Genomic DNA, 27160 nt, shown 5'->3' with positions numbered 1-27160 from the left:
AGTCAGTCAGTCAGTCCATCATTACTGGGACAGTATGGAGCTCAGTCCACTCCCTGTGGTGCTCTGTGAGTAAATGTTCTCTTTATGTCTTCATTAGAGTCAGAGGTGCCGTATCAAGTTGGTAATGTGCAGTCTGAGGATCCTGACTGATGAGATTATGTGTGCTAGTTGTGTAGTTCCCTCAGAAGGGAGGATCAGAATTTCACTTACATGTGCTCAGGTGTTCTCACTGTATCCAGATGTGTTATGGAAAGGGTTCTGTTTGATGTACTGGGCTGGAGAGCAGGAGAAGAAGTTCTTGTACATGTTTGTCCTAAATATGGGAATAGACCAGTTATCAGCGTACTTCTACACATCAGTGTAGCTAATGAAACACGGAAGTGATATGGAGGCTTACGACTCTAGCAGATGAGTTTGTCAGAGTTTTAACAGTAAGACCAGTGAAGAGAGGATTACAATGATCAACACTAGAGCTACTGAAACCATGGAGTAGAGTTTTAGAGGAAAAATAAACAGATTTAGCGAGAGATCTGACATGAGGTTCAAGTGAAAGTGTGGGGTGAAGAAGAACCCCAAGATTCATAACTACCTACACAGGGTTGACAGCCATGACATCACTATCACTATAGAAACTGGAGAGTCTGTATATTTGGGATTTGGGTCACAGCAACATAATTTAGGAATAGAGAAGTCAGTAGAGTACAGCAAACCCAAAGAATGACCACAGATATAAGTGGGAAAACCTACATGCTGTGTGGTGTTGAAACAGTTCAGTACAGACTACAAACAAACCCTGTAGAAAATCAGCAGATAACATCCAATGCTTGGGCTGTTTTGTGTGTTGGGGTAAATGTGATAGAATGTAACATACAGTGTATATTAAGATTTTAACAGACTAACTGGTTAAAAATACTGCAATCTCAAAAAATGTAACATGAGTGAACAATAAAGGAAGGTGACGATCAACAGGAAATTACCAAGACAAACATTATTACCCCTTTGCTTTTTGTAATATAAACGAAAACACTTATATTAAGAGGGGGAAGAATGATCTTGACCAACACAGACTGGCTGTATTCAGCCTGACACAAGAGAGACTCTTCATTTTATAGATATGAAAGGAAACTCTGTGACATGAACCTCAACCTCAAGTTGAACACTGACCCAGTAACTCAGCTGTACCACTAACCTCAGTCTCTCTGCTGAACACAAACTCAATTCATAGACAAAACCTCCCCAACAAAGGACCCACTCCTCACACTCACTCAACCAGGATGCCCAACGCCTACCCCCCTAACAAAGGACCCACTCCTCATTCATACATACATACATACACATGCACATATACATACATACACATGTACTCAACCAGGAAGACCAATGCCTACCCCCCTAACAAAAGGCCCACTACCACATGGTAGCAGAGAGATGGCGCATACTCAACTCCACTGAATTCTTTTTCAGAGCTTCATGTTATCAGCAGAAATGGGGAGATGGAGAACAACATTTCATCCTGGTTTTCCTTTCCATGTGATTCCTTGTTTTGGTTTCGTTAGTTCAGCCCCTCATTTAGGTCTCTCTCCTTCATTAGTTCCCCTGTTCCTTGTTTGTACATTGTTTGGTTGTGTTTTTAAACCCAGTGTTTTCCTCAGTGTCTTGCTGGTCATTGTTCTAGCCGTTATCTGCTCATTGTGTTTTTACTAAGCCTTTGTCTATGGAAAGCCAAAGTAGTCAAAATTACCTCAAACAAAACGCATTTTATTTGTAAAACGCAGGGGAAAAAACGGCGTTTTGGACGCTTTTACACCACAAAACACAGCGTTATTTTTCACTACGCTGTAAAATACACTGCAAAAACCATCAAAAATGGCATATTTGACACTATTTATATGTCAGTTGACACACCGTAAAAAGCTTTGTTGCATGTTCAAAGCATCATTCTGTAGGTGATGCGCAATGTAATATCAAATCCCAGAGATTGCAATGCAATGTTTTAAAATACTCTGGATTAGAGCAGGTTACATTAACAGTAGGCGGCGCTATTCTGCTGCTATAGCTGGTGATTTTCATATAAGGCTTATTAAGAATAATCCTTTATATCTACAGGGTTTAAACCTCGACGACTGCAATTCTACATACCATCAGATTCAGCGTTCTCAGGTGCAGGGACCATACCAAGATGTGGTCACTACTGTGGGAGAGGATATCCAACTGGAGAAACCGTGACAGGAGAGATTGGGGGGAGGGGATGGGGGAAGGTTCTTAAGATGGTAACTCAATTACCACCAAGCAAAAGGTGGAAATGTACAATGCTATTTTAACGGTATAAAGCAAAAGACGCAAATAATATAGCTAGTCTCTGTGGTGAAGAAAGTTCAAGTCTATTGGCTGTCAAACCCAATAGGCAGAGCTCATTATCATACTATAAAATGACATTTTTAAACGCCGTTGTAAGCACGCCAAAACCTTTGGAGCCCTTAAAGTGACGCTTTTTACGGCATTTCAACTAACATATAAACGGTGTGAAAAACGGCGTTTTTGATTATTTTTGCAATGTATATTACAGTGTAGTGAAAAATAATGCCGTATTTTGCGGCGTAAACGCGCCCAAAACAAATTTTACAAATGTACAAATAAAACGCGTTTCATTTTAGGCGAATTTTGAGCACTTTGGTTTTCCGTAGTTGTCTGAGCTTTTGTCTTGTTTCACGTTTATTCAGTCAGTGTTCTGGGGTCTGCCTTGTTGTCTGTGTATCTGTACCCTGTTTTCTCTCGGTTTGTCTGTTGATTTATTTTCCAGATTTTCGTGTTTTGCTTTCTGTTTAATATATTTCCTGGATCTGTTCGTATTGGTGCTGTGACCCTGGACTGTCTTAACGACCCAGATTCTGGATTTGCCCTTAATAAATCTCGCTCTTCTCAGCGTCTGCGTCCAGCTCTCTATCGCTCCACGTTACACAGTGTGTGTTCATTCTTCATAAAACTTCTAAACACTTAGAGAATGCTGGATAGGATGTCCATAAGTAACAGACACTGTGGAACTGTGAAACAGCAGTAGTGAATCTGCTCATACCACGGCACACACCACTGTCCAGCGAAACATAAATCACTGACGCCCCCTTGTGTTCACATGATGATACTTTTATTTTAATTGTGTCTGAAATGTTTTGCTGTCAGGTGTTTTCTTTAATAAATTAATTAATTGTTCATATTCATATGTTCCCTCTTTTATGTTTATAGTGCTCATTTCATTGGTTCAAGCTGGACTTGCTCAAGGTAATTTATATTCTGTTTATATTTTATTTAAAACCCAAACTGCCATTACTAACTCTATTCAGCTATTATATGAGACATGGAATGATGGAATGAAGTCATTAGACATTTATGAAAATTTGCTATTTTAAATGTATTAATTTACACATTTAGCATTTTAGTGTATGTATTTTATAATTAATGAATTTATATAGTAATAAAACATGTGCAGGACCAGACAGCACTGACTGGTGTGGTAGATTTAGATTTAGATCTGTGTAATTTATTTGTTTTTAAAGTAACTGAATGAAGAATTCAAATGTTTAATGTTTCTGCAGGTCATGTTAAAGCTGTTGTGAGTGTAAGTCCTGATAATCACGTGTTCAGAGGAGAGACTGTGACTCTCAGATGTGACATACAGGGAGAAGGAGACACTGGGTGGACATACAGCTGGTATAAGAATAACTACAGTACCTACCCATACACCACATACAATCCATACATGATCAGCTCTGTTACACAGTATGACAGTGGTACATACACCTGCAGAGGGTACAGGGGAAGAGACTCTCAGAGCTCACAGATCAGTAATGCTGTTACATTAACTGTGTCAGGTGAGTTTGGACTCTGAATTTAGCCAATAGATATTCATAGCAAGGTTGTTATTGTGTTTGTGTGTGATTTTAAACACAGAGCATTTTATATTTGCTGTATTACAGAGAGACCCCAGGCATTACTGAGTGTGTCTCCACAGATCTGGCTGACTGACGGAGTCTCAGTGAGTCTAAGCTGTGAGGTCAAAAACTCCTCTACAGGTTGGACATTCAGCTGGTACAGAGCTGTTCCCCATGTTGAGCTCCTCTCAGACAGCAGCAGAGGAGCTGGAGGCTCCTACACTCTCAGTCCTACTGCTCTACATCACACAGGAGTTTATGTGTGCGGAGCAGAGAGAGGAGAACTAGCCTATCAGACACAGTACAGCAACAAACAGCCACTATGGATCACTGGTGAGGACATACAACAGCAGTGTGTGTGTGTGTGTGTGTGTGTGTGTGTGTGTGGATGAAACATTAGACATTCAGTGTCATAGTGTCATTCCTAAGTCCCCAATCAGCTAGTCTTAAAGTTAAACATTCAAATATAAAATAAAGATGTTAGAGAATGTCTAACAATCACACAAAGAAACACATTTTTATACATTGGTCAGAAGTAATTATGTATTCACCCCACCTTCTTTTACATACTAGCGTTGCATTCACCTTCATTACATCCAAACCAAACATTCGTCAACATATGGTCGTTCCTAGAGCTTCCTAAGTTCAAGACTGTTTACTCACTACACACTAAATAGAAATAAAGATGCAGACTCTGGAATTAATTGAAGAGAAGCGCTGGTCCCGTCTTTATTCTGAGCTCAATGTTATAAACGAGGCATTATCTGGAGAATGTCTAACAGTCTCAGGTGGGCTGACCTTTATACCTTTTCTTCAAGGACCCTTACATCACCATTTTAATTTTTTCATAATACTTGTCCAGGTTCCACTATTGTTCTCCACACCAAACATTATTCAATGTATGCAAATTGATATTCAATACTTACACCAACCTGTTCTTGGTACCATTACGTTCATCCTGAACTACTTCTACTTTTTAAAGGCGATCATATTCTATATCACCGGATGCCCATATTGGTTCTTCCAGTGATGTCCATATTGTTTCTTCCGGTGCTTGGCCGGGCTGTCCCGTCCTTGAAGCAAGGCTCCCCCTCGACTGAGGCCCCTAGAGGCCTGTCAGAGGCCTCCTGAGGATTTACACTGAAGCCTACAGAGGTCTTTCCAACATGAAACCAGTTTATTCTGGACCTTCCCTATTTTTCTGCTTACAATATCATTTTATTACCTTGTTATGACCCCGTCAGGCTGTGAGGCTGTAACAAGGAAAAAGAAGTGCAAATGTCTAACGTAACAGAAGTTGTGGAAAAAAATGAACAGCAACAAAACAAACAGAAGCACAAATGGAAGGTTTTTTGAGTGTATTGTACAGAGGTTGTGATTTACAAATAATCTTACTGGTGCAATTCCTTCAGGAGTGAACCTGGCCAAAATAATAACCAAAACCCACACTAAGGAAATAAAACTATACCCTAACTAATCCTAATAACACAAGAAACATACAACAAACCTTTCTAACTTCCTGACACAACAAGACAAAACCCACACCCAACAAAAAATGCAGTCACTCCTTACCACCAGTGTCCAACACCAATGTACCAAACAAACAACATTTACACTCTTTATACAATCTATATATATATGTATGTATACACAGCTACCGAAGCAGGAGGGGCGAAGCCAAAGACGAAGTTCAAAAATGTGGAAAAACAAGGTGATACACAACAAGTCATACAAATGTTCAATCACAGCCAAACAAACTCCAAGCTAACACACAGTCTCCTTACTCGCTGTCTTCCTCTTCCTCTCTCGTGGGAGGGCCTTTTAAATAGCCGACACAGTTGGCTAGAAAACCCGGCAAGCAACGTGGCGGAGTCTCAAACAGGGTGGAAATCCTGGCAGTGAATCTGGAACACACACACACACACACACACACACACACACACACACACACACATACACATCTTTCCGTAACAACCTCAATATGCAAACTGATATTCAACACCCACACCAGGTGGAAGCTGTTACCGCTACATTCCAAGAGAAGGCTTCTCTTGACCTTGTCCTAAAGAAGATGTTTTTCTCTACAGTCCTGAGTCTGGTGGAGAGCTCGTATATCTTACCTTGAGTTCCACCAAAACCTACCCATGATCCTTTACTGAAGCCTGCAGAGCCCTCTACTAGGGCTCTGGCCTGTACTCCCTGATGGTTAATGTTATCATGTCTAATGCAATGTTGAGTCTCTTTTCCCTGTAAACACTCTTTTTATTACCTTCCCACTGATCACGTGGTATGGCCCGTCGCATGCAGTGGGAGTTTCTCGTCGACTATTTGTGACTCGTCCTATTTGTAACCACGGCCAGCTGTCAGCACACACCTGCATCTGGTTTAGTCTTGTTATGTTTGTAGTATTTAATCCTTGTTGGTGTGTGCGTTGTTTTCAGTCTTTGCTCATGTTCACATTCATGTTTATGGTCACAATGTTCATGGTGTCCGTGTTAGCTGTAGCTGTATTCATGCTCACTGTTTATGTTATACGTGAGTGCCGTTGTCTTGATGGCGTGTTAATAAACGTGTGTCACGTTTATCATGATCTTAGATAGATGTCACTACCTAGATATTATTAAACAGATTTTATTAAAATTATTTTCTATCATCAGACGAATCAACACAATGGTTGTAATCTTTCCATGTTAAATGTGTTCCTTACACTCCTGCTATGATAAGACAATAATAATAACATGTGATGTATAATTTCTGTTCCTAAGGTCTGTCTCCTCCAGACTCTCTCATCATCAGTCCCAGCAGAACTCAACACTTTAGACTTGACTCTCTCTCACTGAGCTGTGAGGGACAGAGTGACTCTACTGGATGGAGAGTGAGAGGATACACACACATTGGGAGGGTGTCAGATTGTTCATCACTCTGGGGATCAGTTACAGGATCTAGATGCACCATCAGATACCTCTACACAACACACACTGGAGTGTACTGGTGTCAGTCTGAATCTGGAGGGAGCAGCAATCCTGTTAACATCACAGTGCACAGTGAGTCTGCATGTATGCACTCACTAGTTAAGGAGAAAAGGAAATGTTTGATAACAGGATATTATAGTTCACAATATATAGAACTAAGAAAACTAGAGTTAATAAAAAGCTGTTAATTTAACATATTCTGGGTGAACTGTGTGTTGTGACATTCTACTTTCTACTTTATTGTGTTAATGGTCTGTGTCCCTGTTATTTAATATTCAGTATTCATGCTGGAATCCTTCTCTCTGTAAAAGATGAGTAAAGTGTTTTCTCTGTTCTAGATGGTGATGTGATTCTGGAGAGTTCTGTCCATCCTGTGACTGAGGGAGATCCTCTGACTCTACACTGTTTACTTCGCCGCACTATCACATCACACCTCAGAGCTGATTTATATAAAGATGGATCACTCATCCAGACCCAGACTGCAGGAGAAATGACCATCCGTACTGTCTCAAAGTCAGATGAGGGTGTCTACTACTGTAAACACCCAGAGAGAGGAGAGTCACCACACAGCTGGGTCTCAGTCAGAGGTCAGAATTTAAAGATTTCACATCTTTATTATTACACTAATTTAACCAGAGCTTCAAATGTATGTTAGCAAGAAAATCATTTTATAATTCTGAATCTTGGAGCAGTAATTCTGTCAACATCACAGTGCAGGGTGAGACTCCAAGTAGTGAACTTATGCTTGTACTGGGTTAACTGTGAACACCATGAACACCATGTCCTGTCCCTGACTGAACTCTCTTCAGTTTATATATTTGTATTTTCATATGCATTTGAGTATTTGAGACTATGGATATACATTACTTACATTTAGTCATTCAAGCCACGTAAGGTAACTATTACCCATCATTTTCTAAGAGACAGAATAGATGTTTTCTACATATTCTATCCACAGCAGAAATAGGAAATCAAATTACAGTAACCCAAGTACTCAAGGAAACAGCCCCATCTTGTGGTGTGAATCAGTATTTACATAAATGTAACATAAAGCGCTCACATGGAATCCAGTTACATTAATTAAGGATTAAATTTACATGTAATACACTCATTTATTATAAAAAAATTAAATGCTATTACATTGCTGTATATATTGTAGATAACTGGTTCCAGTGGCATTGTATCTGTTTGTAAACTAGGGGCCATTTTAATTCAAGGACTGGCTCGGAGCGTTTTAGACAATGAAAACATTTGTGTTCATTTCTGTTGACTTTAAGAATCACCTGTAATGTCACCACATTACTCCTACTGTACTATCACCACATTACTCCTACTGTACCATCACCACATTACTCCTACTGTACCATCACCACATTACTCCTACTGTACTATCACCACATTACTCCTACTGTACTATCACCACATTACTCCTACTGTACTATCACCACATTACTCCTACAAGTGTCACATTACTGGACAAAGTGTCCAAGGTGGTACTGGATGGAATACTTATGTGACTCACAATCATGTGTTCACAATCAGATCCCACATAATCTCCAGATAATCTCCACAAAACACAGTGATTAACAGATTAGAATGCAGCATCGTGGGTCTAACCTGTTTGTTATAATATATGTAAATACAGAGTGACTCCAGGAAGACACTGGGGCTCAGTCAGCTGTAACATGCAGTGTTCTCCATCTCTTTCCACAGATTTACCCACAACTACACTGACTGTGGAGCCTCAGAGTCCTGTGTTCACTGGAGAGTCAGTCACTCTGAAGTGTGAGGTTCAGGGTTATGATGGGTGGACATATCAGTGGAGGTATAAGAAGAAAGCTCAGAGTCAGTGGACTACAGTGTCTCAGTCTGTGTTTTACACTGTAAACAGAGACACTCTCACCATCAGTGGAGATGCTGTAGTTAATGGGGATCAGTACCAGTGTAGAGGAGAGAGACATGACAGACCAATAACATCACAGTACAGTAACATTGTTACCCTCACTGTACATGGTAAGATTACTGTCATTTCAGGAATTTAATGTCTATTTCAATAACTTAAATTATTGTTTGTTAAATAATTTACACTATTTGTATTCAGCAGCATAATACATACTCCATGTATTGTGTTTATTTGGCAAAACGGAAATTTTAGATGTACAGTAATTACAGTTACACTACATTGTATTAGATATATATTGTAATTACAGTTACACTGCATGGTAGTAGACCTGTACTGTAATTACAGTTACACTACATGGTACTGGAACTGAAATGCAAACTTACTTCTTTTCTTGTTATCTTAGTGTTATTGTGTCATTATAAACCTATAATGGACCTTAAAAGTGATACACAAAATTTATAACAACAAATCAGCTCTGTTGGAGCAGGTGAAACACTGAACAGGGCTGTACTGTGGTCCTACAGGACTTTTATTTTGACAGCCCTACTTTAAAGGAAACATTTGTTTCCCCCCTGCACTACAAGACCTGATCTCACTAATAGCGCCCCCTTCTGTGTTGAAGAAGAGAGTACACAGTGACCTCATATAGTCTGGAGCAGAGAGACGTGTACTTCTCAGTAACCAGCAGCCAGTGTTCAGTTTTAGTAGGTTTTATAAAATTCCAACACATGATCTTATTGAGAGGTGAACATAAAAGCAGAATTTAAGTACTGTGTGATTTCTACAATGGAGCCTGAGCTGGTTCTGACTGTGCAGTCTAATTGGACACAAACATTGAGTAGAGAAACCCTCAGACTCACATGTGAATGAGCAGGACTGTAATCCTGACCCCAACCCCATCTCAAAGTCCAGTTAAAATCCAGTTACAGAATGTTAACAGCATGTCTAACAACTTGTTGAGTATGCTAAGATGGTATGTATTATACTTGTTACATGTTCAGTGACTTCTGAGGTTAACATGTACAGATATGAACTTGGACACCCAAATAAAATGAAAAACAACTGAATTAATCAGATTATAAACAAATCTGATATAAACAGTTAATTAAAAGTCTGTTGATTAATCTACTGCTTCACTACTGCTACACCATGTTACTGAGAGTATTGTTTTTATTTTAAAATATTTAAACTACTAAAGTACTTCATCTATTTTTAATCTGAGAATGTTAGTCATTTCATAGATATCTCTATGCACTCCGCCATTACATGTCCTGAACTGTGTGTTTCATCTCCATCCGCAGTTAAACCTACACCTGAACTCACATCAAGCCTTACAGGAGCTGCACTGGTGGGAAACCCAGTGACTCTGCACTGTAAGCTGGACCAGCCTGCTGGATGGAGCTTTTACTGGTCCAGACACACACAGAAACCTGAGAATGAGACCAACACTGCAGCAAACTCCTACACCATCAGCTCAGTGGCGCCCTCTGATGGAGGCCAGTACTGGTGCAGAGCTGGCAGAGGAAACCCAGTCTACTACACACACTACAGTGATGCACTCTGGGTAAACCTTACTGGTGAGGAACAGTTTACAGTGTATAACTACCGTAGAAATTAAATTTATCAGTTAGATATTAAACATTATCAGTACTTGTCAACCCTCAGTAAAAGTTGGCACAATATTAGATTACAAGTGTCACTACATGTACTGTGGAGTCTTGGACATGTGCACAGATTGGCCACCAGAGGGCAGCAGTCAATAATATTTTATTAGAAATATGACAATGCAAATCAGAAAATGTTTGATTTCCTGAATAAGAGGAAGCTGTCATATCTGCTACAGGACATGCTTTAGGTGTTATTGAATTCATGGATTTATTCAACATTAAAACATGTATAGGACCACACAGCAGTGACTTGTGTGAAAGATTTAGATTTAGTTCTGTATACTAGTGAGTAACAGTTTACAGTGTATAATTATAGAAAACATTGTGTTGGTTATCTGTGTGATAGATTTAGCTCTGTACAGTAACTCTGGCTGTACATGGTAAGATCACAGTCATTTCATGAATTTAACATCTATTTTACTCATTTAAACTCTTTGTAGACAGTAGCAGAACACACTCAGTCCACATGTATTGTGTTTACTTATTAAGGGTAAAAATATATACTGTAAATGTACCTTTATTCCAGTAATACTGCATGGTATTATAGCAATGAAATGCAAACTTACTACATTTCTTGTTAATATCATTACCAACTTATAATGGATCTTAAAAAATAATACACAAGACTGTTGTTTTGGCACCCCTGATTTAAAAGCATTTGTTTGCACCCTGCACTACAAGACCTGATCTCACTAATAGCACCCCCTACTGTGTTGAAGAAGAGAGTACACAGTGACCTCACATAGTCTGGAGCAGAGACGTGTGACAAATCATTTTTGATTCATGTGATGTTTTTGTTCCTATGAGTTCAGCTGGTGATTCCTCTTCTCTTGGCCTGGGTGGTTTGGCTGTGGGACTGAGTTTGGTCGTGTTCTTCATCTTACTGACCCTGCTGTGGTGCTACAAAACCAAAAAAGGTCTGAGATCAGCTGCAACTCATTTATGAATAGTTTAAATATTATATGTTTGTATGATACACATCATGAAACCTTTTACAGTATTAAACACTTTTCTTTTATTTCCATGTTGCCTTGGAGCAGAATCTCCGTGTCGCTGTACTGGGAGTCAGTCAGACATTAATCAGACATCAGATCAGACCCAGAGAGAGTCAGGAGGTAAGTGGTGTCAGTCACACCACTGCACACTGCTCAGACCATGAGACAACAGCAACTTTCCTTATTAACAATTAACTTAAAGCTTTATCTTCTCTAAGACAATTTAAATAATCCTTCATCACTTGTGATTCATTCTCTACTGTGTCCAGTAATCTTTCAGTTTAGCTTTATTTTCCTTTAACCCCAGAAGCTGCCCACATATATGACACAGCTGAGCCAGCAGACAGGAGCAGCACAGGTAATGATTTTATTTCCCACTGAGTGTAGCAGTGAAAGACTTGCACAGAGTGCAGCTTTACAGTAAAGAGCAGCAACCTCTTGTAGTAATAAACACACTGCAATCTGTGATAAACACACTGCACTCTATGTCAGATGAACCTGCAGACGACCTCAGTGATGTCACTTATGCTCAGGTCATGAAATATAACAAGAAAAGCAGGAATAAAGGTACATCCACATCTCCCTCACACTGGGATTTAATTCACACATGAGACAAAGGAAACACATGCTGGTCTCCAAAAGCAGCAGCAGTGCATTGTGGGAATGAAGCGTGTATGATGAGATGTTATTGGCTGGTGGGTTAGAATGCTAAAGGTCAGCAAGAGGTCACAACTGTGTTTGCTTTGGTTTTGTTCTCTGTTACTGCAGACACTGGTGCTGGACCCAGTGAAGTCACTTATGCTGAGATCAAACTGAAACCAAAACAGTAAGCAAAGAAAAAAGAAGGTGCATGAAAAGGAGAAACTTTAGTCACCTACAGCAGTGACACACCAAGATACAGCTGACCTGAAGAACTCTTAAGATTCTACGTTTTGATTCACTGCTTAGTAACATTGTGTGTTTAGTTACCGACTGTAGGTTATTCAGTTAATGTTGTGTTCATTCATTTGGAGGGTTGGAGTTCTTCCTGTGGTCTAATTCAGTCTCTTCTGTCCCTACTAGAGAAGAGCAGTGTGTACTCAGAGCTGAGGCAGGACACACAGAAAGGTCAGAGCTCCAAGATCTATGGTATGATTTCAGAGGTACCAGGCTGTACTGAGCCAATACTGGACGCAAAGACCTAAAGGAACACTATAACTGGTCATAAGAAGACCTTAAACCAGTCCTTCAAAACCAACTAACAGTGAAGGAAACAGAGCTGAAGCCAGTCAGCAGATATCACGCCATAGAGTGCTCACTGATCTCCACTCCATTCATTACTGTCAGTAGCAGCTGCTGTGGTTGGAGGATTTTTAATAAACACGACTCAGTGAAAAAGGAGCCAGTGTTCATTTTAAACCTTGTTTCAAGTGAAACTGACTAACAATGCAAAGTGACTTCTGCTCAGGTTTATAATAATTAAACAATCCTGAAACATGTAAGAGCCCTTCACTGTTTATGTGCATAGGACTGAACCTACCAACTTTGTTAAATATAGGACAGTTAGTGTGGAGCTGAACTGACAGTGATTCTATGTACATTAAACAAATAATGACTGATCCTAATGAATGTTTTCTGAATCATCTTTGTCAAGGTTGTTGAGGAACAGCACAGACTGCTGGGAAACAGAGTTCATCCTCCTGTGTTACTCACTCAAGCTGCTACAAGACCAGGAGTTTAAACCCTCTTATCCAAGTGTTCATTCATTTATTTGGTTTAAACACATTTTAAATGATCATGTCAGATACTCATGTCTACAACAGGAAGGTGTTTTATAACAGATGGAGATGTAATAGGTTGGAGGTAAAATCTCTTACAGTGAAAGAATAGTTTCACCATAATGAACATACTAGTCTTAGTGTAGAAATGCTTGATAACATTTTAATTGTTCTGTTTCTTTGTTTTATCATGTGAATCTAAATATGAAGTGTACTGGTTGTAGCATAAACATACCAGGAGAATCAGATTCAGTGGTGTTGGAGTTCCTTCTCTGTAGAGGAGATGAGTGTATGAGTTCTGTGGGGCTTCATAGCCAACAGACTTTCTGTCTTTTCAGCAGTTCTGAAGCTTGTGATTGAGTGACTGTTTATCTTTGTGTGTTTGTTACTAGAGTCACTCAGAGAGACACATTATACTCCACTTTTTAACCTTTGAGCCTAGATTTTTTATTTTTTTTGCAGTGTTATGTAACTGCACTTTGTAAATAAAAGACCTGGAGATTCCTGGTGATCTTCTGTAGTGAGCCTCACTAGGGTGAAGGAATCAATATGTATTTTTTTATTTTGTGATTATTTGTGATTAAATTTTCTATTATGTTTATATTTCTGTACTTTTCTAAATGTCTCTGTAACTTCTCTGTGCTGTGGTGTCTGTATGTGAGGTATCAAGGTCAGGAGGTGATGACTCTCAGGAGGTGATGACTCTCAGGCCTCATCTACACCTCTCTCTCTCTCTCTCTCTCTCTCTCTCTTCCTCCTCTCTCTCTCTCTCTCTCTCTCTCTCTCTCTCTCTCTCTCTAGTATCAGTATCACAGAACTGGACTGTCTCACCATTACTAATGACACCAGATCCACCCCTTTTACTTTATTATAGTGTCAGTATATAGTGTATATACACTATTACTTTATTATAGTGTCAGTATGACCGAACTGGACTGTTACTGTTGCTTTGTCTTCCTGGATATTTTGTCATTTCTCGGGGCAGTGGTAGCTCAGTGTTAAGGTAGTTGACTTGTAATCAGAAGGTTGTGGTTTTAAGCCTCACCACTGCCAAATTGCCATTGTTGAATCCCTGAGCAAGGCCCTTAACCCTCAAGTTGTGTTCTGTCATAATTGTAAGTTGCTTTGAATAAAAGCATCATGGTATTTTTGACCTATGCCTGCTGTTTCAGATTGTGGTACTGGATGTGTGTTTAGGATTTATCCACCACACATTAAACTCACTCGGGTTAAACTTTGGTTCCTCACATGTTTTCTGGTCTTGTGTGTGTGTGGACGTCACTTTGTCAGGTCTGTCTGGTTTTCTCAGTATGTGTGTGAGGGCACTGAGACTCAAAACACAACATCTGAAACCCTTTTAACTGGTTGGATCATTTTATTGATGTTTTAGTAATACAAGCCTCTAGAGATTATATTTCAAATAAAGAATTTTATTGGTGTTTTCTTTGTTTTATTATTATTTACTGTGAATGCAAAAGGCAAAGATGTGCTTTATGTACCTTGACCAGATGCAAACATTCTGTAAAGCAACATTCCTGAACTTGATAAAATTGTTATAAAAACATTTATAACTGGGGCCCCTTTCATATACAATGTAATATTTCATGTGCCATTTCACATAAATATTTAACACATATAGTTCTTATACTATATAACATGTATGATGGTGGTTCTTGGTCAAATACCTAAAGAAATAATGTCATTTGAACTTACAGTGATATGCTCTCCTACATATGGAGAATTACCCATCAGCCACCATTCACACAAGTGTTACTCTCCTACTTTAGCACAGTGCAAATTCAGTCATCAAGCTCATTATTTTTCACTGATTTTTGTAGCTGTATAATCAACCACCTTGTGGTTTTGGTTATGTTTACTTCATGATCAGTTTCATCACAGATATGACAATGGTTTTATTTCTTGATAAAGATATTGTACCGACCAGAATCACTGGATATTCTAATAACTATCAGACATAAGCCTCAGTATTATTGGAATTGACAAATGTTATTACATTTACTGAATAATGTTTAAAAATACTTTAAAATATTTTATATATTAACCCATCCTCTGGATTCAGGAAGGATTGTGAAACGCCACATTAAATATATCTAGAGTTACGATGAGCTTCCTCAACCAGGGGAACTGTTAACTAAGGAAAACTTGGACGATCAAAGAAAATACTTTTGAAATTATTTCCCAAATGTAATATCTTCGTCTGCTCCTCCGTCTGATCTGTTTACTTTCTATTTATCCAGACGATATCCGAACTGTAGAAGGACGGCTTTCTGCGCATGCGTATCTACTTCTCCAGTATGAGGGCGGCTCATTAACATTAAAACATTAACAAAAAGACGCGTGGACATTGTGGACTGTTAATTAACCCTTCAGAAGCAGGAACTGTGTTTTATTTTACAGAGTGGGACAGGTTGGTCAAGGCCTGTATTTATTTCTGACGCACAGCATCGTATAATTTCCCAGGTGGAAACTTGTGCTGTTTCAACCAGAACAACCACCACATCAAAACACAATTCTTTGAATTAAAATTTTAAATTAATGTCTGACCACTTCAAAGGTTCAAAAGGCTTTATTGTCATTTCAGATATATACAAATGCACAGCAAAAACGAAACAGTCTTCCTCCAGGACCATGGTGCAACACAAAACAAGTGAAACAGACAACACACTACACCAGTGAAAACAATACAATACAGTGCAATAATGTCATACAATAAATGCAGGACAGGACCAATACACAATGAACAGACAGTGCCTTTATTTTTACCAGTGCGCAGTATTGGGAATATGTAAAGTGGATTATGCACAGGAGTCAGTGACATGCTATACTGAACATAGCAGTCACTGGTAGCAGCCAGAACAGTTCAGAGTACAGTGCTGATTTAGTACAGCACTCTAGTAGCAAGTAGGAATAATGTGCAAGAGGGCAAAAGGAGTGCATATTGTGTGTGTGTGTGTGTGTGTGTGTGTGTGTGTGTGTGTGTGTGTGTGTGTGTGTGTGTGTGTGTGTATAAGCATGGATATCACTCTTAGTGTAGAAATGCTTGATAACATTATAATTGTTTTGTTTTGTTTGTTTTATCATGTGAATCTAAATATGAAGTGTACTGGGGATGCCCATTGTGTATTGGTCCTGGGGAAAGGAATTGGACTTCATCAATAAATTAATTTTTCTATAATCGGTACAAAAGCGGTTTGGTTTAGTTACCAACAAACAAGGCAAACAACATAGACTAGAGCTAGGAGTAGCAAGACCATTTTTAAGGAGGTATTCAGCTTCATTTTTCATAAGTGTATGTTTGGCTGGATTCACATGATAAGCAATTCTTTCACTGAGTGACTATCACGACATCCACATCGTGTTTAAAAACCACAGTGCGAGAGGGAGTATCCGAAAACAAAAACAGGTGATGGTACATTAATCGTATAACATTGAGTTGGGCTGACTCAGGAAGACGTCCTACATTAGAGGGGATGTCTTTAAAGGATTCGGAGTTGGGTAGGCGAGCAGAAGGACAATTTTCAAGCTTAAACTATCCACTTAAGGGAAATACTCAGATAAAGGGGCAGGGATGGGGCTACAACTAGGGATAGAACAGGTGCACTAATACTACCATTATCATCTGTGGAAGCATAGCATGAAACAGCATTTCAGCATGTTGATGTGACATACACTTTTTCTTACGATCGGGTGTGTGTATCACATAATCCATATCACGTAATTGTGATTTAGCCATATATGGACCAGCAAATCTGGTGTGAAGTGCAGAACCTGGCAAAGGCAATAAAGATAACACTTTGTCTTCTTCCTGAAAGGATCAGTGAACAGCTCGTAAATCGTACCTAGCTTTCGTACGGCACTGGGAGTGGTTTACGGTTTTGTGTGCTAGATCACATAAGGAGCGTAAACACTCACAGAACTTGCTAACATAATCAAGGACGTTAGAAAGCTGCTGGTTCAAGCCCCACCACTGCGAGGTTGCCACTGTGGGGCTCTTGAAGATGGCCTGTAATCCTCAGTTGCTCAAGTTGTACTCAGTCATAGTTGTAAGTTGCTTTGGATAAAAGTGTCAGCTAAATGCCATAAATGTAAAGACTGAAGGAGGTGTGTTGGAACTTCCCCTTTTGGAGATGTTCCCTCTACCCAGCTGTCTAGTCATCACAGTTTGGTCCTTGTTCAAGTCTCTCAGATCCTTACACTTGCTAATTTTTCCTGCTTCCAACACATGGAAGTAAAGCCCTGCCTGTTCACTGGATGTCTAATATCTCCATCTTACAGCAGGGGTAGACTTCACTACCCAGTGAACTATACCAGTTTCACATTAAAGCTGAGGAGAGTCAGTGTGAAGTAATGTGTAAAACACTAATCTGTGGTCTAGTTGTTGATTACTTAAAATCTAAAGTCTGTTATGAAATACACTTAGTGTTTCTTTGGCTGCTGAATATCTCATCTGACATCATTGCAATGATAATGAACACAATTTATATGGTTGTTATTTATTTAACTAGAACATAAAAAAGTAAACTAGTCCAACAAAGTAAAAGATCATTAAAATAAATGAGAATATTCTAACATTGGAATAAATGACACACAATAGTAACATGTGCTTAAAAGTGAAAACACTACTGCACGATGCTTCATATAAACTGGTGGTCAGCTGGCAGTAAGTTAGCAGAGTTCAAACATTCAATCTCACATGTGAAATGACTTCAAGCAAACAGAACAATGTCCTTCCATCTTCAGTATTTTGTTTTAGACTCTCACTCCTCTGAGACTGCATTCTGGCTTCTGGTTTCAGTCAGAGCTGTAGAAAAAACATTAAACACAGAAATCAAAGTGTAGGTGTTAGAAACCCACCTGGTGTTATTGGATTATCATTTAATAAACTTATTGCTGTTTTAGTCTTCTAGCACAGAGAAGGAAAAAAAGCGTGTCTTGTCTCCCATGCAAGCAACGTGTCAACATTGTCAATGATTGTGGGGAGAAAATCAGTATTTTATTAAACCAGCATATAAAATAGTTTTAAATGTCTGTTTACAAAAGTATAAACTATGTATAAAACTTCTAAGTTGTTGGTGGTTGCGGTTCCCATGGTAACCTGCACTGTTTTGTTTTCATTCATCTCTCTGCTCTGTCGTGACTATGTGTTGTTTGGCTCTAGTTAGTGTGTGTATTTACACTCATGTTTCTTTTAGTATTTGCTGTCTTGCCTAAAGTAACATTTTCTGGTTCCAGTCATTGTTCTCGTCACTCTTGTTTTTAACTACTGGTTTCATGACCATGTGCTGCTTTTATAAACCATGATTTTTATGGATTACACATAACAGACACTTTACTGTCATGTGTCCTGCTTGTCTTTTATTAAGCAGTATTAAGAGTCATGACAATGGAGAAACTCATAAACAAACAGAGAAGAAAGACAAACCCTATAATGCGTTTTCAGATTCAAACAAATGTAAGATTGTTTCCTCTTTTCTTCCAGTGTGTGTAATGTGTGTCTAAGAGGAAGAGTTCTTACCGTGAGCTCTGTAGCATTTGACCCCCAGCACGATGGACACTAGCAGATATGGAGAGACTGCCAGTAGACTACTGAGCAGACTGAGGATGGAGAATGGAGCTTCTGAATGGGATAGAGCTGATAACACACACACACACACACACACACACACACACACACACACACACACACACACAATTAATCACAGCTGAAGAGCTACAGTGCTTCTGTGACTCTGCAGAGCGTTGAGGGTGAGTGATGGGATAACGACATGAGCCGTGTGAACAAAGACGTTTATTTTAAACAGATGAAAAACACGAACAGCTACAAATGAGAAGCCACATGACGAAACATGGAAGTGAACATAATGGAATGGAATGATAAAAAATACAATTAAACTAAAATAAAAATATAAACCAAAGAAAAGTGACACTCATTGCAAACAAGCCGTATAACTTAATTCATTCATTTATTCATGTGGTAGCCACACAACCACTTTACAAAAATTATAATATCAACACTACACAGAACCTGTTGCATTGTTTATTTTAACTGGGTAATAATAAAAAGGCTGTGTGTGAGTGAGAGGAGTTATTTATGTGCTGCTGCATATTTGCTCTGCTACAGTTAAAACTAAACTGAGCAGCAAATCCAAAGAGTTTATATCAGATTTGTTTATAATCTGATGAATTCAGTTGTTTTTCACTTTATTTGGGTGTCCAAGTTCATATCTGTAGATGTTAACCTGAGAAGTCACTGAACATGTAACAGGTATAATACATACCATCTTAGCATACTCAACAAGTTGTTATAGACATGCTGTTAACATTCTGTAACTGGATTTTAACTGGACTTTGAGATGGGGTTGGGGTCAGGATTACAGTCCTGCTCATTCACATGTGAGTGTTTCTCTACTCAATGTTTCTGTCCAATTAGACTGCACAGACTGAACCAGCTCAGGCTCCATTGTAGAAATCACACAGTATTTAAATTCTGCTCACCTCTCAATAAGATCATGTGTTGGAATCTTATAAAACCTACTAAAACTGAACACTGGCTGCTGGTTACTGAGAAGTACACGTCTCTCTGCTCCAGACTATGTGAGGTCACTGTGTACTCTCTTCTTCAACACAGAAGGGGGTGCTATTAGTGAGATCAGGTCTTGTAGTGCAGGGGGGAAACAAACGCCTTTAAAGTAGGGGTGTCAAAATAAAAGTCCTGTAGGACCACAGTACAGCCCTGTTCAGTGTTTCACCTGCTCCAACAGAGCTGATTTGTTGTTAAAATTTTGTGTATCACTTTTAACGTGCATTATAGGTTTATAGTAACATAATAACACTAAGATAACAAGAAAAGAAGTAAGTTTGCATTTCAGTTCCAGTACCATGTAGTGTAACTGTAATTACAGTATATATCTAATACAATGTAGTGTAACTGTAATTACAGTACAGCTCTAATACAATGTAGTGTAACTGTAATTACAATATACATCTAATACAATGTAGTGTAACTGTAATTACTGTACCTCTACAATTTCCGTTTTGCCAAATAAACACAATACATGGAGTGTGTATTATGCTGCTGAATACAAATAGTGTAAATAATTTAACAAACAATAATTTAAGTTAATGAAATAGACATTAAATTCCTGAAATGACAGTAATCTTACCATGTACAGTGAGGGTAACAATGTTACTGTACTGTGATGTTGTTGGTCTGTCATGTCTCTCTCCTCTACACTGGTACTGATCCCCATTAACTACAGCATCTCCACTGATGGTGAGAGTGTCTCTGTTTACAGTGTCAAACACAGACTGAGACACTGTAGTCCACTGACTCTGTGCTTTCTTCTTATACCACTGATATGTCCACCAAACATAACCCTGAACCTCACACTTCAGAGTGACTGACTCTCCAGTGAACACAGGACTCTGAGACTCCACAGTCAGTGTAGTTGTGGATAAATCTGTGGAAAGAGATGGAGAACACTGCATGTCACAGCTGACTGAGCCCCAGTGTCTTCCTGGAGTCACTCTGTATTTACATATATTATAACAAACAGGTTAGACCCACGATGCTGCATTCTAGTCTGTTAATCACTGTGTTTTGTGGAGATTATCTGGAGATTATGTGGGATCTGATTGTGATTGGAGGGTAAAGCGTGAACCCATAACTGTGAGTGACTTAATTATTCCATCCAGTACCACCTTGGACACTTTGTCCAGTAATGTGACTCTTGTAATTAGGACTGTGATGCTCTTTTATGTCACTTATAACGGTTTTGATAAGAGGAGTGAACGTCCAGGCAGTTACACTCTCTCCTGCTCACTCACATGTGAGTCTGAAAGTTTCTCTACTCAATATTTGTGTCCAATTAGACTGCACAGTCTGAACCAGCTCAGGCTCCATTGTAGAAATCACACAGTATTTAAATTCTGCTTTTATGTTCACCTCTCAATAAGATCATGTGTTGGAATCTTATAAAACCTACTAAAACTGAACACTGGCTGCTGGTCACTGAGAAGTACACGTCTCTCTGCTCCAGACTATGTGAGGTCACTGTGTACTCTCTTCTTCAACACAGAAGGGGGTGCTATTAGTGAGATCAGGTCTTGTAGTGCAGGGGGGAAACAAACGCCTTTAAAGTAGGGGTGTCAAAATAAAAGTCCTGTAGGACCACAGTACAGCCCTGTTCAGTGTTTCACCTGCTCCAACAGAGCTGATTTGTTGTTAAAATTTTGTGTATCACTTTTAACGTGCATTATAGGTTTATAGTAACATAATAACACTAAGATAACAAGAAAAGAAGTAAGTTTGCATTTCAGTTCCAGTACCATGTAGTGTAACTGTAATTACAGTATATATCTAATACAATGTAGTGTAACTGTAATTACAGTACAGCTCTAATACAATGTAGTGTAACTGTAATTACAATATACATCTAATACAATGTAGTGTAACTGTAATTACTGTACCTCTACAATTTCCGTTTTGCCAAATAAACACAATACATGGAGTGTGTATTATGCTGCTGAATACAAATAGTGTAAATAATTTAACAAACAATAATTTAAGTTAATGAAATAGACATTAAATTCCTGAAATGACAGTAATCTTACCATGTACAGTGAGGGTAACAATGTTACTGTACTGTGATGTTGTTGGTCTGTCATGTCTCTCTCCTCTACACTGGTACTGATCCCCATTAACTACAGCATCTCCACTGATGGTGAGAGTGTCTCTGTTTACAGTGTCAAACACAGACTGAGACACTGTAGTCCACTGACTCTGTGCTTTCTTCTTATACCACTGATATGTCCACCAAACATAACCCTGAACCTCACACTTCAGAGTGACTGACTCTCCAGTGAACACAGGACTCTGAGACTCCACAGTCAGTGTAGTTGTGGATAAATCTGTGGAAAGAGATGGAGAACACTGCATGTCACAGCTGACTGAGCCCCAGTGTCTTCCTGGAGTCACTCTGTATTTACATATATTATAACAAACAGGTTAGACCCACGATGCTGCATTCTAGTCTGTTAATCACTGTGTTTTGTGGAGATTATCTGGAGATTATGTGGGATCTGATTGTGATTGGAGGGTAAAGCGTGAACCCATAACTGTGAGTGACTTAATTATTCCATCCAGTACCACCTTGGACACTTTGTCCAGTAATGTGACTCTTGTAATTAGGACTGTGATGCTCTTTTATGTCACTTATAACGGTTTTGATAAGAGGAGTGAACGTCCAGGCAGTTACACTCTCTCCTGCTCACTCACATGTGAGTCTGAAAGTTTCTCTACTCAATATTTGTGTCCAATTAGACTGCACAGTCTGAACCAGCTCAGGCTCCATTGTAGAAATCACACAGTATTTAAATTCTGCTTTTATGTTCACCTCTCAATAAGATCATGTGTTGGAATCTTATAAAACCTACTAAAACTGAACACTGGCTGCTGGTTACTGAGAAGTACACGTCTCTCTGCTCCAGACTATATGAGGTCACTGTGTACTCTCTTCTTCAACACAGAAGGGGGCGCTATTAGTGAGATCAGGTCTTGTAGTGCAGGGGGGAAACAAATGCCTTTAAAGTAGGGGTGTCAAAATAAAAGTCCTGTAGGACCACAGTACAGCCCTGTTCAGTGTTTCACCTGCTCCAACAGAGCTGATTTGTTGTTTTAAATTTTGTGTATCACTTTTAAGGTCCATTATAGGTTTATAATGACATAATAACACTAAGATAACAAGAAAAGAAGTAAGTTTGCATTTCAGTTCCAGTACCATGTAGTGTAACTGTAATTACAGTACAGGTCTACTACCATGCAGTGCAACTGTAATTACTGTACATCTACAATTTCCTTTTTCCTAGTAAACACAATACATGGAGTGTGTATTAATTTGCTTAATACAAATATTGTAAATTATTTAACAAACAATAATTTAAGTTAATGAAATAGACATTACATTCATGAAATGACAGTAATCTTACCATGTACAGTGAGGGTAACAATGTTACTGTACTGTGATGTTGTTGGTCTGTTATTTCGTGCTCCTCTACACTGGTACTGATCCCCATTAACTACAGCATCTCTATTGATGGTGAGAGTGTCTCTGTTTACAGTGTCAAACACAGACTGAGACACTGTAGTCCACTGACTCTGAGCTTTCTTCTTATACCACTGATATGTCCACCAAACATAACCCTGAACCTCACACTTCAGAGTGACTGACTCTCCAGTGAACACAGGACTCTGAGACTCCACAGTCAGTGTAGTTGTGGGTAAATCTGTGGAAAGAGATGGAGAACACTGCATGTTACAGCTGACTGAGCCCCAGTGTCTTCCTGGAGTCACTCTGTATTTACATATATTATAATAAACAGGTTCGACACATGATGCTGCGTTCTAATCTGTTAATCACTGTGTTTTGTGGAGATTATCTGGAGATTATGTGGAATCTGATTGTGATTGGAGGGAAAAACGTGAACGCATGACTGTGAGTCACTTAATTATTCCATGCAGTACCACCTTGGACACTTTGTCCAGTAATGTGACACTTGTGATTAGGACTGTGATGCTCTTTTATGTCACTTATAACAGTTTTGATAAGAGGAGTGAACCCTACTGCCCCCCTGTGTCAGTAGTATGTCCAGGCAGTTACACTCTCTCCTGCTCATTCAAATGTGAGTGTGATAGTTTCTCTAATTAATATTTGTGTCCAGTTAGACTGTTTGTCGACTACATTATGCTGTTTGTCGACTACAGTTCAGCATTTAACACTATCATCCCCTCCCTACTCACTACTAAGTTGGAGGATCTAGGACTGCATACATCCCTGTGCGACTGGATCTCCAACTTCCTAACTGACAGATCACAATCAGTACGGGTGGGCAACTGTGTCTCATCCAGCCTCACCCTCACCACTGGAGCTCCTCAGGGTTGTGTCCTAAGCCCCCTGCTCTACTCACTGTACACCTACGACTGCACAGCCACTTCCAGCTCCACCATCATTGTCAAGTTTGCTGACAATAACATCGTCATGGGCCTGATCTCGGACAACGATGAGAGGGCCTACCTGGAGGAGATTAAACACCTAGAAAACTGGTGCCAGGGAAATAATCTCCTCCTAAACGTCAGCAAGACAAAGGAGCTGATTGTGCACTGCAGCAAGAAGCAGGAGCAGCACTACCAACCTGTGAGGATCAATGGAACCACGGTGGAGAGAGTAGATAGTTTCAGGTACCTTGGAGTTCACATCTCGCAGGACCTGTCCTGGTCCCGCCACACCAACTCCCTGGCAAAGAAGGCTCGTAAGCGTCTTTACCACCTCAGACGCCTAAGAGACTTCAGATTGCCCTCCAAGGTACTGCGGAACTTCTACACCTGCACTATCGAGAGCATCCTCACAGGGAACATCACAGTCTGGTTTGGGAACAGCACCAAGCAGGACAGATAAACATTCCAAAGGGTGGTGCGTTCAGCAGAGCGCATCACTCATACAGAACTTCCTGACCTGCAGACCATCTATTAAAAGCGGTGCCAGACCAAGGCCAGGAGGATTGTGAAGGACCCCAGCCATCCCAACAATAGGCTCTTCTCTCTGTTGAGGTCAGGGAAATGCTTTCGCTCCCTGAAGACCAAGAAAGAGAGACTGAAGAGGAGCTTCTTCCCACAGGCCATTCGGGCCCTGAATCAGGGAAACTGATAAACTGTGGGGACCACCACTACCATGTGACTGTAAATCTGTAAATTTGTAAGATGGAATTGTACATTGTGTACATATACATATATCTATATCTACATTGTACATTGTGCATATATACATATATTGTACATACATTGTTATATATATTTTGTGTGTGTGTGTGTGTGTGTGTGTATATATATATATATATATATAAATATATATATATATAAAATTTATTTATTTATTTATTTTAATTTAGTTTTTTTCCCCTTATGCACCCCTTTTTTTTCTTCAGTTTGGACAGGGCACTCTCAAACCATTTCACTGCGAGTTATACTGTGTATGACTGTATGTGACAAATAAACCAAACTTGAAACTTGAAACTTGACTGCACAGTCAGAACCAGCTCAGGCTCCATTGTAGAAATCACACAGTACTTAAATTCTGCTTTTATGTTCACCTCTCAATAAGATCATGTGTTGGAATCTTATAAAACCTACTAAAACTGAACACTGGCTGCTGGTTACTGAGAAGTACACGTCTCTCTGCTCCAGACTATGTGAGGTCACTGTGTACTCTCTTCTTCAACACAGAAGGGGGCGCTATTAGTGAGATCAGGTCTTGTAGTGCAGGGAGGAAACAAATGCCTTTAAAGTAGGGCTGTCAAAATAAAAGTCCTGTAGGACCACAGTACAGCCCTGTTCAGTGTTTCACCTGCTCTAACAGAGCTGATTTGTTGTTAGAAATTTAGTGCATTACTTTTAAGGTCCATTATAGGTTTATAATGACATAATAACACTAAGATAACAAGAAAAGAAATAAGTTTGCATTTCAGTTCCATTACCATGTAGTGTAACTGTAATTACAGTATAAGTCTAATACCATGCAGTGTAACTGTAATTACAGTACAGCTCTAATACCATGTAGTGTAACTGTAATTACTGTACATCTTCAATTTCATTATTGCCTAGTAAACACAACACATGGAGTGTGTATTATGCTACTGAATACAAATAGTGTAAATTATTTAACAAACAATAATTTAAGTTAATAAAATACACATTAAATTCATGAAATGACAGTAATCTTACCGTGTACAGTGAGGGTAACAGTGTTACTGTACTGTGATGCTGTTGGTCTGTTATATCGTGCTCCTCTACACTGGTACTGATCCCCATTAACTACAGCATCTCCACTGATGGTGAGAGTGTCTCTGTTTACAGTGTAAAACACAGACTGAAACACTGTAGTCCACTGACTCTGAGCTTTCTTCTTATACCACTGATATGTCCACCAATAATAACCCTGAACCTCACACTTCAGAGTGACTGACTCTCCAGTGAACAGAGGACTCTGAGACTCCACAGTCAGTGTAGTTGTGGGTAAATCTGTGGGAAGAGATGGAGAACACTGCATGTTACAGCTGACTGACCCCCAGTGTCTTCCTGGAGTCACTCTGTATTTACATATATTATAACAAACAGGTTAGACACATGATGCTACATTCTAATCTGTTAATCACTGTGTTTTGTGGAGATTATCTGGAGATTATGCGGGGATCTGATTGTGATTTGGAAGGTAAAACTCATGACTGAGAGTCACTTAATTATTCCATTCAGTACCACCTTGGACACTTTGTCCAGTAATGTGACATTTGTAATTAGGACTGAGATGCTCTTTTATGTCACTTAAACACTTTTGTAACAGCAGAGTAAAAGCACAGTTATAGTTTCCATTTTGCCCTCCACAAGAAACAGAATACATGTGGACTCAGTGTGTATTATGTTACTGACTACCAAGAGTTTATTTGAACTAAAGAGTTTAAATTTGTCATGTCCGCAGACCTGAGCGTTCCCCGTTTCCCTAGCAACCGAGTCACTTCCAGGTTGTTGTTGGTCTCCATGGTTCCGTGTCTCCTCCCCTTTGTGTCCAGCTGTTCCGAGTTTGTCTCTGATTACATTCCTGTGTGAAGCCCGTTCCTACTTGTGTTTAGTTATATGTCGTTTGTTCTAGCCCCTGTGTGTTTAGTTATATGTCGTTTGTTCTGGCCCCTGTGTGTTTAGTTATATGTCGTTTGTTCTGGCGCCTGTGGGTTTAGTTATATGTCGTTTGTTCTAGCGCCTGTGTGTTTAGTTATATGTCGTTTGTTCTGGCGCCTGTGGGTTTAGTTATATGTCGTTTGTTCTAGCTCCTGTGTGTTTAGTTATATGTCGTTTGTTCTGGCGCCTGTGGGTT

General features: G+C 39.4%; 2 protein-coding genes and 1 long non-coding RNA gene across 3 annotated transcripts in view; 1 reads left to right on the top strand and 2 right to left on the bottom strand.

Moving 5' to 3' along the window:
- LOC145652903 (Fc receptor-like protein 5) overlaps positions 1–14782 on the top strand; it is a 15344-nt gene extending 562 nt beyond the window's left edge. The window contains exons 1-15 of the mRNA XM_081704732.1: positions 1–65; positions 3241–3276; positions 3591–3866; positions 3972–4259; positions 6692–6970; positions 7237–7485; positions 8612–8911; positions 10103–10378; positions 11281–11385; positions 11509–11583; positions 11771–11821; positions 11956–12030; positions 12232–12289; positions 12526–12591; positions 13097–14782. The exon at positions 1–65 is cut by the window's left edge and continues 562 nt beyond it. Coding sequence (XP_081560858.1) covers positions 35–65; positions 3241–3276; positions 3591–3866; positions 3972–4259; positions 6692–6970; positions 7237–7485; positions 8612–8911; positions 10103–10378; positions 11281–11385; positions 11509–11583; positions 11771–11821; positions 11956–12030; positions 12232–12289; positions 12526–12591; positions 13097–13280 — 2349 coding nt within the window. The 5' untranslated portion in view covers positions 1–34 and the 3' untranslated portion in view covers positions 13281–14782. The remainder of the gene's footprint in view (positions 66–3240; positions 3277–3590; positions 3867–3971; positions 4260–6691; positions 6971–7236; positions 7486–8611; positions 8912–10102; positions 10379–11280; positions 11386–11508; positions 11584–11770; positions 11822–11955; positions 12031–12231; positions 12290–12525; positions 12592–13096) is intronic.
- LOC118240598 (uncharacterized) lies at positions 4627–6136 on the bottom strand. Its single transcript, XR_004775510.2, has 2 exons — positions 6047–6136; positions 4627–5830 (listed from the first exon to the last, which is right to left on the bottom strand). It is a non-coding gene; the product is annotated as an uncharacterized LOC118240598 (long non-coding RNA).
- A 1412-nt stretch (positions 14783–16194) lies between the features above and the next one.
- LOC118240602 (uncharacterized) lies at positions 16195–26341 on the bottom strand. The gene is made up of 6 exons (XM_081704907.1): positions 26017–26341; positions 23229–23525; positions 21855–22151; positions 20405–20701; positions 18757–18873; positions 16195–18042 (listed from the first exon to the last, which is right to left on the bottom strand). Exons 1-6 carry the CDS (start codon positions 26339–26341, stop codon positions 17999–18001), a joined length of 1377 nt encoding a protein of 458 aa, XP_081561033.1. The 3' UTR covers positions 16195–17998.
- Positions 26342–27160: the final 819 nt, after the last annotated feature.

Source organism: Electrophorus electricus, chromosome 21 (genome assembly GCF_041902795.1).
Source record: "Electrophorus electricus isolate QZ-2024a chromosome 21, ASM4190279v1, whole genome shotgun sequence".
NCBI classification, from domain to species: domain Eukaryota; kingdom Metazoa; phylum Chordata; class Actinopteri; order Gymnotiformes; family Gymnotidae; genus Electrophorus; species Electrophorus electricus.
This window is presented reverse-complemented; position numbering and strand designations above follow the sequence as displayed.